This window comes from Salvelinus fontinalis, chromosome 6 (genome assembly GCF_029448725.1).
Source record: "Salvelinus fontinalis isolate EN_2023a chromosome 6, ASM2944872v1, whole genome shotgun sequence".
NCBI classification, from domain to species: domain Eukaryota; kingdom Metazoa; phylum Chordata; class Actinopteri; order Salmoniformes; family Salmonidae; genus Salvelinus; species Salvelinus fontinalis.
In genome coordinates, this window is record NC_074670.1 from 50,337,863 (window position 1) to 50,357,623 (window position 19,761).

A 19,761-nucleotide genomic window follows, 5' to 3' on the forward strand; every position below is an offset into this window, starting at 1 on the left:
GAAATGTCATAAGTCGAACTAAATGAACTAAAACACATATCTATAGGATCCTTACTCACTGTCTTTGCTGGGCTCTAAATGTTTATATATATATCTCAAATCTAATAATTGTACTGTTATCCTATATAGCCACTTCGTTTGCCAAGTTTCCCTAATATTTGGTGCACAGAGCAGAGTTGGTGAAAGTGATGAAACAAAAGAAATGGCAACAATAATGAAACATGAATTTTGATTGTGATGGTCTAATGAAAGTATATCCAAACCAGACCTGGTCGCCTCCGTCTCCTCTTCTTGGAGCCGAAGAGTTTGACCCGAGAGAACATAGACAACCGACTGGGTTTGTTCTCGCATTGCTTTGTCTTGTTCGGGCTGCTAACGCAGCGGCAGGCATTAGATTTCTCCCGCTCCCTCGCCTGCCTTTTCTGCCGAATAAGGGAGCTGGCTATCGCTGCAGCCATGGCCAGTTTGACGGTTTTCCGGAGGAAACTTCCAGACTATAAAAAATGTTTCGCCTCTACCTCTTCCTCCCGACCGTAGGACTTCTACTTTAAAATCTTACTCAAGGCGCAGTGGTCATCCAAATAGTCCTCAAATGCAAAGCGCAGTTATTATTCGTTAATTGTGCAAAAAACATGACATTCTGCATAAAAAATGCAGCCAGTGCATAAAAAAGTACTTCCACTCTTCTTCAAAATGCTGACAATCATATGTTCTGTAAATGTATAATTTCTCTGATGGTTTTGTTGGGGGTAGCTTGGTAATGGTGCATCTTATCGCTGGAAAAAAAATAAGTTGTCCTCAAAAAAGATTATGAGACATGTTCCACTCTCATACAGCACATCTAGTTTACCAGAGCGCGAGGTATTGATCCTCCAACTGTGTCATTTCCTCAGCATCAAAACTAAATACGCGCTGCACTGTTCCCCTAAAAAGCCGCTTTGAACCATCCCACAAAAGCATGGACCGTGCACATCAAGAGTGGCGCAGAGGCAGGTGGTCTTGAACGGCGCTTAATGCGCAGACAGAAAAACACCTGTTAGAGAACACAGAGAGAAACATTCCAATGCTGATGTTTTTTCTCTTCTCTTTTTGGTAGGTTAATCTCCCTCGTCACTGGCAAAGCCCTGCTGGTACTAAACCTGTTAACATGTAGCGACGGGTGAGGAGAGAGAGACTAGTTATTAAGGAGATTACTTTAGTTTTTCCTCTCTTGTTCAAGCGTGGTGACAATAGTTAATGAAATAAAGTTCTCCATTCAAATGCAGTATCAGACCCTAGTCCATGGTACAGTCTCAGCTATACTGCTGTGCTCGGAGGGAGCATCCTACCCAGGCGCAGAACTAGCGTGGGGGCGTAAGATTCTGGTATCCTCTCTCACTCTGTCCCTTCATTTATTCAATACCATTCAATGAGTATGCCAATTACTCGTAACCATTAAACATACGAAAGATTCATTTAAAAAAGTTGTCATACAAAAGATTCATATATTCTTTTCAGATTAAATGATATCACTTGCAGTACATCATATAGTCTACCCTAATTAATACAAAACACTGCTTCCTTATCATGCATTGTCAATACACAAATACAAAAGTACATTTTCTGATGGAAATTTGGTGTATTGCTAGATGGTTTCAAGTACTTCTTGTTTTGAAATAGGTTATAGTAGTGGTAGTGACTGCAGTAGTAATGGTAGTGACGGGTTATATTGATTGATTGATTGGCTGACTGGCTGATTGATTGATTGGATAGGATAGCCTGAACATGTGCAAATTGTTTTGGTGTCTCTTAAAAGGTTCAAAAGTTACTCTTGATGGATTATTTTATGCACATTTATATATTTACAGTTGATATAAGTTTTTTTTTGAATTTGAAGTTAGGATAGCCTTTAAGCTGAGAACATTGGTTTGGTATCTCTAGCTATTATGGTTCAAAAGTTACTGTTGGTCAGTTATTTTCTGCAAATCTCTGCAAATATATATAGTTAAAGTTGATAAAGATTCTAAAGAATTTTAAGTTAGGATAGCCTGAACAAGTTAAAGTTGGTTTCGTGTCTCTAGCTTGAACGTTTCAAGAGTTAAAATTATTGTTGGTGGGTATATATGTGAATGTGTGCACATTAAGTAGTTATAATTTGTAGTGCGGACCAAAGCTAGACCATCCCTAATGCGAACCAGAGCTAGCTAGCTATGCCCAGGACCAGAGCCAGTGCAGACTAGAGCAGTAGTAGTGGTCAGTAATTGTGTTGTTGTGGTCAGTAGTTGTGGTCAGTAATTGTGGTCAATAGTTGTGTGGTTCAGTAGTTGTGTGGTTGTGGTCAGTAGTTGTGGTCAGTAGTTGTGTGGTTGTGGTCAGTAGTTGGGTAGTTGTGGTCAGTTGTTGTGTTGTTGTGGACATTAGTTGTTTGGCTCAGTAGTTGTGTGGCTGCGGTCAATAGTTGTGGTCAGTAGTTGCGGTCAGTAGTTGTGGTCAGTAGTTGTGGTCAGTAGTTATGGTCAGTAGTTGTATTGTGGTCGGCAGTTGTAGTCTGTAGTTGTGGTCAGTCCTTTTTAGGCTGTGGTCTGTCATTGTGTGGTCAGTAGTTGTGGCCAGTAGTGGTCAGTAGTTGTGTGGTCAGTAATTGTGTGTTTGTGGTCAGTAGTTTTGTGGTTGTGTTCAGTAGTTGTAGTCAGTAGTAGTTGTGTGGTTGTGGTCAGTAGTTGTGTGGTTGTGGTCAGTAGCTGTGTGGTTGTGGTTCAGTAGTTGTGTGGTTCAGTAGTTGTGTAGTCAGTAGTTGTGTGCTTTAGTAGTTGTGGTGATGTGGTTGTGGTCAGTAGTTGTTTGGTTCCGTCGGACATGGTCAGTAGTTGTGTGTTATGGTCAGTAGTTGTGTTCAGTAGTTGTGTGGTCAGTAGTTGTATGGATTCAGTAGTTGTGTGTTTGTGGTCAGTAGTTGTGTGTTTCTGGTCAGTAATTGTGATCAGTAGTTGTGGTCATTAGTTGTGTGGTTGTGATCAGTTATTGTGGTCAGTAGCTGTGTGGTCAGTAGTTTTTTGTTTGTGGTCAGTCGTTATGTGTTATGGTCAGTAGTTGTGGTCAGTAGGTGTGTGATCAGTAGTTGTGTGGATTCAGTAGTTGTGTGTTTGTGGTCAGTAGTTGTGTGGTTGTGATCAGTTATTGTGGTCTGTATCTGTGTGGTTGTGGTTCAGTAGTTGTGTGGTCAGTAGTTGAGTGGTTCAGTAGTTGTGGTCAGTAGTTGAGTGGTTCAGTAGTTGTGGTCAGTAGTTGAGTGGTTCAGTAGTTGTGGCCAGTAGTTGAGTGGTTCAGTAGTTGTGGTCAGTAGTTGTGTGGTTGCAGTCAGTAGTTGTGGCCAGTAGTTGTGGTCAGTTATGGTCAGTAGTTGTGGTTAGTAGTTGTGTGGTTGTGGTCAGTAGCTGTGTGGTCAGTAGTTGTGGTCAGTTATGGTTAGTAGTTGTGGTTATTAGTTTTGTGGTTGTGGTCAGTAGCTGTGTGGTCAGTAGTTGAGTTGTTCAGTAGTTGAGTGGTTCAGTAGTTGTGTGGTTCAGTAGTTGAGTTGTTCATTAGTTGAGTGGTTCAGTAGTTGTGGTCTGTAGTTGTGTGGTTGCGGTCAGTCATTGTGGGCAGTTATGGTCAGTAGTTGTGGTTAGCAGTTGTGTGGTTAGTAGTTGTGGTCAGTTATGGTCAATAGTTGTGGTTAGTAGTTGTGTGGTTGTGGTCAGTAGCTATATGGTCAGTAGTTGTGTGGTTGTGGTCAGTCATTGTGGTCAGTAATTGTGCAATTAACAATGGTTCCTGTAATAACTGTAGCACTTTAAACTATGTGTGTGAGATAAGAACAGGACCTGCAAGTGCAAGCTCCACTGCAGTACCTTGGACAACAACACTGACTTTAGTGCCTTGAGATTTTGCCTACCAACACCTGCTCCACTAGCCAGGCAGGACTGTGTGGAAGAGACCCAAACAAACTGACCATGGTGCTCAAGTGCGAGACGCAGTGACCAATGACTCGGAGTGTGGGCAAAGCCCTAACAAAGTTGGAGATGGATTGGGCTATAACTCTGCCTCCTACACACTTGGTCAGGTGAAGAAAACCCTGAATGCAGCCACTGGCCGAAAACAACAACACTAGGTGATGGAATAGATTAGACTCGAGCAGAGACTAATCCATCAACAATATTCCACATCCTGTCTGTCCGTCCCTGGAGCAGGGCGAGGAGATGAGCATTTGGCAACAACAGGAAGCTCGCACCCCCACATTTTTCACCAACGCGTTGCCATGGCAGTGTGGCCTTTGCCAGTTTGCCTTGCACTGAGGGGCACTTCAACTTCTGTTTATCTGGTCAAATAGGTTATTTACAATGAAAAATATGAGGATAACAACGATGTTGAGGATAAACATGAGGTCAACTGAATACAGTCATCTACATTTTACTTGCCTACGTAAAATCATCAATAGCTCGCAACTCTGTGAAACTGATAGGCTACCATTTTGGATGGCAAGCGATCGAGCAAACACTCTCACGACAAGACAGTAGGCTATGACGGGACAGGAGTCATGTCCTGTTATTGCATCCAACTGCAAGATCAAACGTCTGTAGGGAGACAGCACCCCCTCACTGACAAGGCTACTGTCAACAACTCCCTGCAGAAGCAGCAGTAGTCGCCTTCTCCTCAGCCTCCCCTCCCTCTGTTTCCTCTCCGCGCATCACATCGGAATCAAAGCCTCCACATGGGCGCCACCTACAGTCCAGATCTGAAGCTGCCGTACACAAACTTTACATCTGATATGATTCACAGATCAATAGCGTTGTACATTAGGCTCTACTGCATACACTGCCACACACGGACGCCAAAGACCATATTTAAAAAAAAATAAAAAAATAAAAATGAGGACGAAACTGTTACTTCAATTACAAAGAAATAGACTATTACCCAATCATCTCAATTAGGCATCTATACAATCATAGAGGAAATATACAATAATAAAGCAGGTTTCTGAAAACACTCAAGGCTCCAGAGTATGCCGATAGCCGACATATTTAACAGAAAAAGGTACTGTGGGTTATAAGCTACATTTTCAAACTTGAACTACCATTAACATTAACCAGTGTGATCAAAATACATAATCTTTCAACATCGTTTAAAAAAAAAACATTACCGATATATTTACTACCATTGATATGCACCAAAAAGTAACATTTTGAATTCTATGCATCAATTTCAGCAAGTATGCTATTATAACATCCTAGGCTACACATCAACTAAATATAATAAGCGTTTGACCTCAGACAAGTTCTATATGATAAAGTTCTACAGTACTCCTATCGCCGAGGTCATCTCCCTTCAACACCATGGACAGCTCCAGCGCCAGGGTGTGCGCCTCTGTCAATAACATCCATGTTCTGCCACAGATGCAGCAAAACACAAAATAAATAGGATATTATAATCGCGATATGAGGCATATTCCACATCAAGTACATCAGAAAGTAGGCTATGTCCCTAGAAGTCAAACAAACTGAAGAAAATGTGCAGAGACACTTGGAAAGGAAAAGCGCAGCCTACCCGATGCAGATTTCCTCAAGGGAAAAGTCTTGCTTCTATGCATAACTGAAGCCAAGAAAAGTGTCCTCAATACGAACAATAGCCGTTAGATTTTGGAATGAAAGCAAGGAGATGCTACAAAAGTTTAAACCAGATAATTCAAAGAACTGTCAAAAGGCGTAGACGGAGAAAGCGTCAAGGCGGGGCCAGCAGAAGATGTAGAAGCAGATCATTAACGGACGGCATTAGTGACATGCCATTATGACTGTCTAAAATACTCATTAAAGATGCATTTGGAGGTCTTGTTGGTTTGGAGCGTTGACACTAAACTGCTGCAGGCTCTCCGAGTCGAAAATGAAGAAAAGGGATCGAAAATGCTCGTAGAGAATGTACTTCCTGCCTAGAGCAGAAAATAGTTTCCTCTCATATTACAGCAACATGGATGTAAAACGATCCTTTAATGTGCCGGGTAAAACGGTTATGCAGGCCCTGTCCACTTTCCACTGAAATGCATCGACGTACATCAATGATGAGAATACGCATTAGCAGAGTTTTTTTTTTTTTTTTTTTTACATGGAAGCTCTATTGTTCTGGACACTTAAGAGAGATTTTTAACAAACTGGTACAGTGGGATTGAAATTGGCTTTCCACATTGCACATGGCTGCTTTATCACATAAACTGCCATAGATAACGGGAAATCAAACACAGAAGATAATTGAATCAGGCCAACTTGAAGACATGATTCAAACGTTCTTACATTAAACGGCCATCTTTCATGTTTAATGAGAAATGACAGATAGAGGATAAACGTACATAAAGTATAGAAGAAAATTAGGTCATTGTTGATCAAACTCTCGAAGACAAGCGCCAATCATTGCAATGGCTAATATACTGAAGGCCTAAACTGTGGTGAATGTGATTCTCTTGCATACCGTAGGACAGGAGTATTCAACTCTTACACTACGAGGTCTGGAGCCTGCTGGTTTTCTGTTCAACTTGATAATTAATTGCACCCACCTAGAGTCCCAGGTCTAGTTCAGTCCCTGATTAGAGAGGAACAATGAAAAATAGCAGTGGAACTGGCTTCGAGGTCCAGAGTGGAGTTTGAGGACTGTAGGTAGATACCTTGAGGCAGAAGCAGAGGCAGATACTACACAGTGTTGAACACTAGATGGGGCAAGTGACCAGCCTTACATTGTTGTTGCAGGCTTGCCATTGAAGTTGGCAATAACCTGCGCTTTAAAAATCAGACTTACTGAAAGTCTGTAATAGTATGACCTCTCAAAGTAGGCCTACAATTTCTAAATATATTAACTAGTACACTTAAGACTTGTAACTTAGACAGTACTGTATGTATGTAGGAATGTGTATCAATCTGTATCAATCTCCATAAAACCATGTGTTTTGTCCCATGCTCTGCAAATCAATAATCCTGCCATAGGATAAGTGGCCCCCAACAGGGACAAGAGGGATGCTCCGGATGCTGGCCTTCTAGGCAGAGTTGCAAAGAAAAAGCCATATCTTACACTGGCCAATAAAAAGAAAAGATCAAGATGGGCAAAAGAACACAGACACTGGACAGAGGAACTCTGCCTAGAAGGCCAGCATCCCGGAGTCGCCTCTTCACTGTTGATGTTGAGACTGGTGTTTTGCAGGTACTACTTAATGAAGCTGCCATTTGAGGACTTGTGAGGTTTCTGTTTCTCAAACTAGGCACACTGTACTTGTCCTCTTGTTAAGTTGTGCACTGGGGCCTCCCACTCCTCTTTCTATTCTGGTTAGAGTCAGTTTGCGCTGTTCTGTGAAGAGAGTAGTACACAGTGTTGTACGAGATCTTCAGTTTCTTATCAATTTCTCGCATAGAATAGCTTTCAATTCTCAAAACAAGAATAGACTGACGAGTTTCAGAAGAACGTACTTTGTTTCTGGACATTTTGAGCCTGTAATCGAAACCCACAAATGCTGATGCTCCAGATACTCAACTAGTCTAAAGGAGGCCAGTTTTATTGCTTCTTTAATCAGCAGAACAGTTTTCAGCTGTGCTAACATAATTGCAAAAGGGTCAATTTAGCCTTTTAAAATGATAAACTTGGATTAGCTAACACAACATGCCATTGAAACACAGGAGTGATGGTTGCTGATAATGAGCCTCTGTACGCCTATGTAGATATTCCATAAAAAATCTGCCGTTTCTACCTACAATAGTCATTTACAACATTAACAACATCTACACTGTATTTCTGATCAATTTTATGTTATTTTAATGGACAAAAAAAAGTGCTTTTCTTTCAAAATCAAGGACATTTCTAAGTGACCCCAAACTTTTGATCAGTAGTGTATCAGCAGAACTGTTTTCAGCTGTGCTAACATAATTGAAAAAATGGTAAATTTTGCCTTTTGATACAGTCGTGGCCAAAAGTTTTGAGAATGACACAACTATTAATTTTCACAAAGTCTGCTGCCTCAGTTTGTATGATGGCAATTTGCATATACTCCAGAATGTTATGAAGAGTGATCAGATGAATTGCAATTAATTGCAAAGTCCCCCTTTGCCATGCAAATTAACTGTATCCCCCAAAAACATTTCCAATGCATTTCAGCCCTGCCACAAAAGGACCAGCTGACATCAGGTCAGTGATTCTCTCGTTAAAACAGGTTTCAGTGTTGACGAGGACAAGGCTGGAGATCACCCTGTCATGCTGATTGAGTTCGAATAACAGACTGGAAGCTTCAAAAGGAGGGTAGTGCTTGGAATCATTGTTCTTCCTCTGTCAACCATGGTTACCTGCAAGGAAACACGTGCCGTCATTATTGCTTTGCACAAAAAGGGCTTCACAGGGAAGGATTTTGCTGCCAGTAAAACTGCACCTAAATCAACCATTTATCGGATCATCAAGAACTTCAAGGAGAGCGGTTCAATTGTTGTGAAGAAGGCTTCAGGGCGCCCAAGAAAGTCCAGCAAGCGCAAGGACCATCTCCTAAAGTTGATTCAGCTGCGGGATTGGGGCACCACCAGTATAGAGCTTGCTCAGGAATGGCAGCAGGCAGGGGTGAGTGCATCTGGACGCACAGTGAGGCGAAGACTTTTGGAGGATGGCCTGGTGTCAAGAAGGGCAGCAAAGAAGCCACTTCTCTCCAGGAAAAACATCAGGGACAGACTGATATTCTGAAAAAGGTACAGGATTTGGACTGCTGAGGACTGGGGTAAAGTCATTTTCTCTGATGAATCCCCTTTCCGATTGTTTGGGGCATCCGGAAAAAAGCTTGTCCGGAGAAGACAAGGTGAGCGCTATCATCAGTCCTGTGTCATGCCAACAGTAAAGCATCCTGAGACCATTCATGTGTGGGGTTGCTTCTCAGCCAAGGGAGTGGGCTCACTCACAATTTTGCCTAAGAACACAGCCATGAGTAAAGAATGGTACCAACACATCCTCCAAGAGCAACTTCTCCCAACCATCCAGGAACAGTTTGGTGACGAACAATGCCTTTTCCAGCATGATGGAGCACCTTGCCATAAGGCAAAAGTGTTAACTAAGTGGCTCGGGGAACAAAACATCGATATTTTGGGTCCATGGCCAGGAAACTCCCCAGACCTTAATCCCATTGAGAACTTGTGGTCAATCCTCAAGAGGCGGGTGGACAAAAACTCACAAATTCTGACAAACTCCAAGCATTGATTATGCAAGAATGGGCTGCCATCAGTCAGGATGTGGCCCAGAAGTTAATTGACAGCATGCCAGGGCGGATTGCAGAGGTCTTGAAAAAGAAGGGTCAACACTGCAAATATTGACTCTTTGCATCAACTTCATGTAATTGTCAATAAAAGCCTTTGACACTTATGAAATGCTTGTAATTATACTTCAGTATTCCATAGTAACATCTGACAAAAATATGTAAAGACACTGAGGCAGCAGACTTTGTGAAAATTAATATTTGTGTCATTTTCAAAACCTTTGGCCACGACTGTACATATAAAATAAAATCTTTAAAAAAGAAGACACATGTACCATGTCAAACATGAAGCTGAAATGTATTCAATTTGAGTTTGCATCCCAATATTACACTTGATATATATATCACATAAGACTGAAATATAACAAAACTGTTTGACGTAGAAATACCGGATTTTCTGTGTAATTTTTTAAAATGAATGTTTATTAATTATGAAATTATGAAAAATATTAATAACATCTCATCCTTGAGGCCACTACAAGGCGATTTAGTAATTTGACTGCAGGAAAGGTGTCTAGACCTACTATTTTTACGGACACGGTACAAACACGGTACAACCAAAGTTAAGTCAACTGGCTGCTGCTGTAATGATCTGGAGAGGTAATAATATGAATATTGCAACAGGTTTCAACTTGAGAGGCGAGCGTCAAGAAAGAGAGATGTCACCCAGCCTACCAGGGCTGACGCATGTGTGTGTGTCTCTGTGTGTGTGTTTGTATGCGTGCGTGTGTCTGTATGTGCTAGCAAACCAGGTTTGTGTTTGCTGCAGTGTGCCAGCCTGCCAAGGGTCCATTAATTACTGTGGTGCCTCAGAATGGCAGTCTACTGTGGCCTCCTCGCAGCTCCACTGGGCCAGGGGCACCTTCACTATTCTACTAACTACACTCCCAGCCACAGCCTCATGGGAGTGGGAAGAGAGTCCACATGGACAACCTAAAGCCCAAGTACACACACAGGCAATAACAGTAGCTATTAGGGCAACAGACAAGTCAGTATTTGCATCAATACTAGCAGTGCCATAAAAGGCAAACCAGTACAAAGCCAAGTTGTGAGTACAACCAGCAATATAGATCTATGGAGAGAGACAGTAATGCTGAAGCTAGATGTATTGGACTGCCGGACCATCGGTGTTGTGTATGTTTAGCATAAGATGTGAAGTGTGTGACTCTGCAGGCCAGGGTACTATTGTGCCGCCTGCTGCCATACAAAGGCACTCAGATGACGCTTGCTGATCCCGGCGCCGTGTGCTTCTAAAACTGTGAACACAGTTACGTCCGACAGCACCACACAGCCTGCCACCGTCACTCTGCCAGTACACAATGACATCACCACTGATTCCTCACATACAGGGTGATGTTACATATTCTAGCCACTAGGGTGCAGTGCTGCCGAGCACCCGGAGATTGGGAGATGTGGGATGTGCACATCTCCCAGTTGGTTGAGGACCATTCATACATACCAGTCTCTCTGTAAATATGGCCAAACAATTAGTGCTGTCTCCTTTTATTAATCGCCCCAGTCCATCAAGATTAATCAAAGTTAATGAGTTTCTAATTTGGGAATGAGAGGAGGCAGGACTTGGGGCACATGCATTGATTGTAGTGTAAGGTATAATCCCCTTATAAGCATTTTCTGATAGAGGACAACGCTTAAAACATGACTAGTAGCATCCTGAGTGAGTACATTGACATTCTTTAAAAGTCATTTTTGGAACGTTGTCTAAATCATTGTTTCCCAACTCCAGTCCTCGAGTACCCCCGACAGTACACATTTTTTTAAATTGTAGCCCCAGACAAGCAGCCTGACTCAACGTCAAGCCCTTGATGAGTTGAATGAGGTGTGTTTGTCCGGGGCTACGGTTGGGAGTACTTGAGGACCGGACTTGGGAACCACTGATCTAAATCATCACATGTTTAAATACTGAGCTCAGCTTAACAGCTTCATTTGTATAATTCTGTGTCAAAGAAAGGACCTACCATGGATGAAGACCAATATGACATAACCTCTTATTGACATATTGTAACAAATGAGGCAGTTCCACTCTGCTTTGCTGCAGGCCTCTGAGTGCATACAGTACGTGTGCTGGTGGCGGTGCTGCTGGTGAACAGCTACAGCATCCCGTGCCGTAGCACACTAGACTAGGCCAACACCGTCAGGGCGATAACCAGCGTTGCCATGGAGACTGTCCACGTGAGCATTTGTTTGTGAGAGTGTGATCGTATGCCGGGGGTGGGAAAAGGGGTATTACAGGATAAGAGACCCTTCCTTAAGGCTCTGAGGAGAAGAGCTGGATCCTAGTTGTGTGTGAAAGGCTGGGCCACAGGGCTGGGCTCACAGCCTCAGAGCTCTCTGCAGGTCTGGAGGACTAACTGCAGCAGCAGATAAAGACAGGGATCAGAGCGACTGGGACTGGTAGAAGGCCCTGGCATTACCTCACCCCCAGGGTATTGACTCCGATCTAGAGGAGCAGCTCTGAGCTCCACCATGGGGACTAACGACAATGCAGAAGAGCAGCTCTGAGCTCCATTGTGGGGACAAACAAAAATGCAGAAGAGCAGTTCTGAGGTCCACCGTGGGGACTACGTAACCACTACCCAGAGGATTAGCTCATGGTTCACCCCAGAGCCTTCCATCTATTGAGCTACTTCATTAAAGAACCACAATGCATCTCAATTCTGAATAAATGTACTTGGTATTCAGGATTGAATACAAACAAGCATCAACTTGGTGCTTGTTTGTATTTGTCCACAGTGCTGGTTTGTTATTTCAGAAATAAATATAATGAAACATAAAAACAGCAAACAGCGAAAGAAAGGGCTGTGAAGTCCATCCAACATTAATTCAGTACTGTCTGAACTGTATGCCAGTCTCCTTCTTCATTAAACCACTGTACTGTAGCATCTAGGCCTTCCATCTCACTTAAAGCACACAGGAAATACGAAGATCTAATATTGGCAATTTTCATATGCCCCCTCACCTTTTGCGTAGCACATTTGCAGAAGTCTTAGTCTGGTGATCAACAGCATTGGTGTAGGTTCAGAGTCTGGCAGAGTAATTATGGGGTGTTTTGTCTCACAGGAGAGGGGGAACAAACGTCAACAGTCTTAGACGTTAATGGAGACTAATTATAGGGAAAGCATGGTGCTGATATATCTAAAAACTTTCTGGGACTGTCTGACTCCTAGACTGAGATAACTGTCTGTCTGACTGCAAGACTAAGATAACTGTCTGTCTGACTGCTAGACTGAGATAACTGTCTGTCTGTCTGACTGCTAGACTGAGATAACTGTCTGTCTGTCTGACTGGTAGACTGAGATAACTGTCTGTCTGTCTGACTGCTAGACTGAGATAACGGTCTGTCTGTCTGACTGCTAGACTGAGATAACTGTCTGTCTGTCTGACTGGTAGACTGAGATAACTGTCTGTCTGTCTGACTGCTAGACTGAGATAACGGTCTGTCTGTTTGACTGCTAGACTGAGATAACGGTCTGTCTGTCTGACTACTAGACTGATAACTGTCTGTCTGACTGCTAGACTGAGATACCTGTCTGTCTGACTGCTAGACTGAGAACTGTCTGTCTGACTGCTAGACTGAGATAACGGTCTGTCTGTTTGACTGCTAGACTGAGATAACGGTCTGTCTGTCTGACTACTAGACTGATAACTGTCTGTATGACTGCTAGACTGAGATAACTGTCTGTCTGACTGCTAGACTGAGAACTGTCTGACTGCTAGACTGAGATAACTGTCTGTCTGTCTGACTGCTAGACTGAGATACCTGTCTGTCTGACTGCTAGACTGAGAACTGTCTGTCTGACTGCTAGACTGAGATAACTGTTTGTCTGTTTGACTGCTAGACTGAGATAACGGTCTGTCTGTCTGACTACTGGACTGAGATAACTGTCTGTCTGACTGCTAGACTGAGAACTGTCTGTCTGTCTGACTACTAGACTGAGATAACTGTCTGTCTGTTTGACTGCTAGACTGAGATAACTCTGTCTGACTAATAGACTGAGATAACTGTCTGTCTGACTAATAGACTGAGATAACTGTCTGTCTGACTGCTAGACTGAGATATCTGTCTGTCTGACTGCTAGACTGAGATAACTTTGTCTGTCTGACTACTAGACTGAGATAACTGTCTGTCTGTCTGTCTGTCTGACGACTAAACTGATATAAAAGGGTTATTGATCAGACTTTTAATTATTTCCAGCCACTATTAATATTCATTCATTACATGCCTCAAAAGGGTAAAAACACAGTGTGATGTGACGCTGATGCTACAGAAAGAAAGAGGCCATTTTGCTGGGCAAGACCAGTGTGAGTCCCACAGCCTCAGTTTTGATTCCACCCATGTCAATCTCAATTGCATATACCTGCACTCACGTCAATGCATGTCATTAGCCTTCCAGCCTAAGCTGCATGAAGCAGTGGCGCATGCCACCGGGTTCCAGTCTTAGCAATATACATACACAGTTACACACGCAGTCTTAGTAATGCAAGGGTGCCTTGTAATGATGTGGAGAAATCTCAATCAGAGGGGTCAAACGGCGTGTGAAATCGCAAAGCTCTGAGACGAGTCTGACCTGAATGACTAATAGGAGCGGCGCGCACACACACACAAACACACACACGCGCGCGCGCACACACATACACACACACGCGCGCGCGCGCGCACACACACATACACATACACACACCAGCGTTGCTCTCGCTCATGACACAGAGTCAAACGTAGAACCACAGGCCACAGCACCTCACAATTACTCTCCTTTAAAGACTTCTCCCTATTTCACAGGCTGGCCCAGAAGGGAGATCATTGTCTTAAAAGTCACAGGCCAAGAGGCTTGGAAGACCCCAAGCTCATTCTCTACAACCCACCACCAATAAAACCTCATTAACAATGTCATTTCAATGTGGGTAATTAGGTCATATTTGTTTGAGACATTGATCAATGAGTTTACAACCTATATTCAGCCACTCAAATAGAGAGCCAAAAAGTTCATTTCATGTTCAATGTGTTACCATGATGTTTTCAACCATCTAAAAGCAGAACCAAATTTGTATGGAAAAACTGATTTTGGTGTAGTTGTCACCTAAATGTTTACCACTGAGCTTTCAACCATTTAAAAGCACAGCAAATTCCAAATGGGAATACAATATCAGATACTGTTTTTATTTATACAACAGATTCATGTTATGACTGTTCTTCATCTAATAGCAGAACCAAATGACCTGGATTGCAGTTGAGATTACAATAAAAGGATATGACCCATGTAACCAATGCAGTTCGAGAATCTGCGCAGATTCTTACAGCAATTGTGAAGATGTCCACATACCTGCCACGACATATGCATGCTATCTTGAACATGTACGATTTATACTGTATGACTACATAAGAAGGCATTTATAGTTACAGTAACCTCAAAATGTGGCCATGGATGTGTTACTCGTTTTAATACAAATTTAAAGGAGATGAATCTACTGCTTAGAAAGTTCCAGTTTAAGTCACTGGTTTATTTTTGGTTGAGTTGGAGATATGAATCCCATTTATTATTTGTTGACTGTTCGACAGGTTAAAAGGCTATTTTATTTCAAAAGTGATATTGAATTATGTTTTGTTGTCAATGCAACCACATATCAACATTTGAAGGAGTTTTATCTTCAGCTTGGATAGTTTCATCTGTGCCATTGACTTAGTCTGGCTTGAATTCAAGTTTGTCTACAAACTGATAATTGATACAGTGCTTTCGTAAAGTATTCAGACCCCTTCACTTTTTCCACATTTTGTTACGTTACAGCCTTATTCTGAAATTGATTAAATGTTTTTTTCACCTCACCAATATACACATAATACCCTATCATGACAAGGCAAAAACTATTTTTTAGAAATGTGTGTCAATGTATTACAAATAAAACACGGAAATATCACATTTACATAAGTATTCAGACCCTTGAGTCTTCTTAGGTATGAAGCTACAAGCTTGGCACACCTGTATCTGCAGATCCTCTGAAGCTTTGCCAGGTTGGTTGGGGAGCGTCACTGCACAGCTATTGTTAGGTCTCTCCAGGGATGTTCGATCGGGCTCAAGTCTGGGCTCTGACTGGGCCACTCAAGGACATTCAGAGACTTGTCCCGAAGCCACTCCTGCGTTGTCTTGGCTATGTGCTTAGGGTCGTTGTCCTGTTGGAAGGTGATCCTTCAACCCAGTCTAAGGTTCTGAGTGCTCTGGAGAAGGTTTTCATCAAGAAGCTCTCTGTATTTTGCTCTGTTCATCTTTCCCTCAAGCCTGACTAGTGTCCCAGTCCCTGCTGCTGAAAAGCATCCCCACAGCATGATGCTGCCACCACTATGCTTCACCGTAGGGATGGTATTGGTGATGAGCGGTGACTGGTTTGGCACCAGGTGATGAGCGGTGCCTGGTTTGCTCCAGACGTGACACTTGGCATTCAGGCCAAAAAAGAATCTTGTTTCTCATGGTCTGAGAGTCCTTTAGGTGGCTTTTGGCAAACTCCAAGCGGGCTGTCATGTGCCTTTTACTGAGGAGTGGCTCAGTAAAAGGTGCTACAGAGTGCTACAGAGATGGTTGTCCTTCTGGAAGGTTCTCACATCTCCACAACTCTGGAGCTCTGTCAGAGAAACTATCGGGTTGTTGGTCACCTTTCTGACCAAGGCCCTTAACCCCCAATTGCTCAGTTTGGCCGGGCGGCCAGCTCTAGGAAGAGTGTTGGTGGTTCCAAACATCTCCCATTTAAGAATGATGGAGGCCACTGTGTTCTTGGGGACCTTCAATGCTGCAGACATTTTTTGGTACCTTTCCCCAGATCTGTGCCTCGACAAAATCCTGTCTCGGAGCTCTACGGAAAATTCCTTCGACCTCATGGCTTAGTTTTTGCTCTGACATGCACTGTCAATTGTGGGATTTTATATAAACAGGTGTGTACCTTTCCAAATCATGTCCAATCAATTTAATTTACCACAGGTGTACTCCAATCAAGTTGTATAAACATCTCAGGGATAATCAATGGAAACAGGATGCACCTGAGCTCAATATTGAGTCACATTGCAAAGGGTCTGAATACTTATGTAAATAAGGTAATTCTGTTGTTGTTGTTTTTTATAAATGTGCAACATTTTCTAAAGACCTGTTTTCACTTTGTCATCATGGGATATTATGTGTAGATTGATGAGAATTTTTTTTTTTTAATCAATTTTAGAATAAGGCTGTGACGTAACAAAATGGGGAAAAAGTGAAGGGGTCTGAATACTTTCCAAATGCACTGTACGTTGGATTTAGGTCTCCATCTCAACCAAAAATCTAAGTTAAAGAATTGGACTAAATCAAATTATTTAAAGTGCTTTTCAAGTTTGATTTGATTTAGTCCTTTCTTTAACTTAGCTTTTTGGTTAAGATAGAGACGTAAATCCAACATAACAATGATTAATTTGTAGACAAAGTCAGTGGCACAGATGGAGCTATCAAAGCAGAAGATATATGTCCTTCAAATGTTGATATTTGGTTGTGTTGACAACCTAACACAATTCAATATCACTACATTTGAAATCAACCAGAGCTTGAAACCCTAGGCCTGTTGTATTGTCTATTTTTTGTTGAATTCTGGGTTGAATTGAAACAATTGCTGTTAATGACTTTGCAAATGCTATAGGCCTAAATAGCATAATTGATGATATATGAGCGATATTTAATTGTATCTGTTAAACCTACTTTGGAATGACTTTGATAATAGCAGTGAATCTATTTAATTTATAAGTGGAGATCTGTCAATAATCATTCTCATGATAGCACATTGGTAATAGTCAGTGACAAATATCATAGCTAACCAGGGCTGGGCTTGGTTAAAACCTTGGATGGGAGAACAAAGGGTAGCTGTTGACAGATCAATTCTTCAGTAGGAGGTGCTGCCCAGCCTACTGTTATTTTTTCTGATAGTGGATACAACGTTGAAAATCTGACGTTGTTTTAAAGGTATAAATTCAACATATTTTACACAAGGTTTGTCTATGTTGAAATGTGGCTACCATGATGGCATAATCCTGTGGTTGAAATTTCACCTCAAAACAACAGTTGTTGACTTTTTTCAAATCTAAGACTTTTTCCACATACATTCCACATCACAGTACATTGACAAATTACATAGAAACAAAGTTGATTCAACCAGTTTGTGCCCAGTGGGGTCCATCTGTCTCACTCTCATGTGCCCTGAATGGAAATTTAATGACAAAAAGAAGACACATTTATTTAACGTTCAATATCAAATCAAATTGTATTTGTCACATGCGCTGAATACAACAGGTGGAGACTTTTCAGTGAAATGCTGACTTACAAGCCCTTAAAACTTCTTTAGGGACAGGCGTTCTGTCAACGGGACAGTTGTAAATCATGTAGCGACGTGTGTCATGATCGCACATTTTAGATAAACAACAAATGTTGGTATATATAAGTGTCTTATATCGGCTGAAAGCTTAAATTATTGTTAATATAACTGCATGATCCAATTTACAGTAGCTATTACTGCGAAAAATGCCCTGCTATTGTTTGAGGAGAGCTCCTAACAACAAAACACTTTTTTCACAGCAATAGGTTGATGAATTCACCTCTGAAGGTGAAATGTGTACTTACATTCTGAAATCGTGCTCTGATTTATCATCCCAAGGGTCCCAGAGATAACATGAAGTGTCATTGTGTTAGATAAAATCAGTTTTCATATCCTAAAAAGGTTCATATAGTATGCACGATAAGTTTGTATTTCCACTCATTCAATTTGCAAAGAAAGGAATCTGTGAAAATCTAACCTTAAACGTAGTTTCAATCAGTCAAATTACATTCGTATTTATTCCTCAGAGATCCAAGAACGTAACCAGACTTCACTATATCATTAGGAGTGTAGTATATCCTATAGGACACCAAATTTGATCAGAGAGCGACGCCTTCATGGCGCGCCGATGACACGGTCAGTCTTCACTTGATTAACTGTAACTTTGTCAAATAAGCACCAATCGGGGTCAAACAAAGCTAGCTAGATATCCAATGAGCTGGGCTTTACATAGTATGCGGAAACCCCGTATTTGTCACACAATTTTTCTGCTAACCTTGTGCGACAGCAAGCCCTTTCATTTTGGACAGAAATTGCAAGTATATGGAGTTATGAAGTTTTGAAAACTGGGTGTTTTGCAGATGTTGAACTTACAATATGGCTACTAATACTGGAAAAGCTAAATCAAAGTCCAAGTATACAGATTTGACGATATTCTGCAGAAAAATGTACCTTTGCACATACAATGCTGCCCTCTTGTGGACACCAACCAAAATGGTTGTTTTTTTCTTAGTATTTTTTTCTACCAGATCTATTGTGTTATAATTAAAGAGCAGCAGTAAAATAACAGTAGTGAGGCTATACACAGAGGGTACCGGTACAGAGTTAATCAATGTGAGGGGGCACCGGTTAGTCGAGGTAAATGAGGCAATATGTATGTGATGTGAAGGACATACTGCTTTCCCGGGAATAGGCCCAAATCCACATCATTTGCATGAAGAGAAGATGGACAAAAAGAGGACGGAGGTCGGGCTGCCTTCTGAGAATTCATAGGCGATCGAATAAACCGCCTACTAGCTATCGACAAGCATGCGACGAGCATGCGCTGTGTTTTTACTGATATTTTCAACCTCTCCCTGTCTGAGTCTGTAATAGCAACATGTTTTAAGCAGACCACCATAGTCTCTGTGCCCAAGAACACTAACGTAACCTGCCTAAATGACTGCCCTTTCACACCTGGACAAAAGGAACACTTGTGAGAATGCTATTCATTGACTACAGCTCAGTGTTCAACACCATAGTGCCCTCAAAGCTCATCAATAAGCTAAGGACCCTGGGACTAAACACCTCCCTCTGCAACTGGATCCTGGACTTCCTGACGGGCCGCCCCCAGGCGGTAAGGGTAGATAACAACACATCCTTCATGCTGATCCTCAACACAGGGGCCCCTCAGAGGTGCGTGCTCAGTCCCCTCCTGTACTCCCTGTTCACTCATGACTGCACAGCCAGGCACGACTCTAACACCATCATTATGTTTGCAGATGAGACAACAGTGGCAGGCCTGTTCACCGACAATGACGAGACTGACCTCCTCCCTATAGGCTGAGACCTGGCCGTGTTGTACCAGGACAACAACCTCTCGCTCAAAGTGATCAAGACAAAGGAGATGATTGTGGACTACAGGAAAAGGAGGACAGAGCACACCCCCATTCTCATCGACGGGGCTGTAGTGGAGCAGGTTGAGAGCTTCAAGTTCCTAGGTGTCCACATCACGGTCCAAGCACACCAAGACAGTTGTGAAGAGGGCACAACAAAACCTATTCCCCCTCAGGAGACTGAAAAGATGTGGCAATGGTCCTCAGATCCTCAAAAGGTTTTACAGCTGCACCATTGAGAGCATCCTGACTGGTTGCATCACTGCCTGGTATGGC

At 42.2% G+C, this 19,761-nt stretch overlaps 1 protein-coding gene across 7 annotated transcripts in view; it reads right to left on the minus strand.

The window, feature by feature from the left end:
• The window catches only part of LOC129858029 (fibroblast growth factor 13), a 189,702-nt gene that overhangs the window by 41,075 nt on the left and 128,866 nt on the right, over window positions 1–19,761 (minus strand). The window contains exon 1 of one of the 7 annotated variants that reach the window (XM_055926901.1): window positions 5,563–5,729. The exons of 5 other annotated variants lie outside the window; for them this stretch is intronic. In XM_055926901.1, coding sequence (XP_055782876.1) covers window positions 5,563–5,605 — 43 coding nt within the window. In that variant the 5' untranslated portion in view covers window positions 5,606–5,729. Of the gene's footprint in view, window positions 1–268; window positions 1,335–5,562; window positions 5,730–19,761 lie in introns of those variants that run through there. One more of the 7 variants, XM_055926898.1, reaches the window with a different exon arrangement.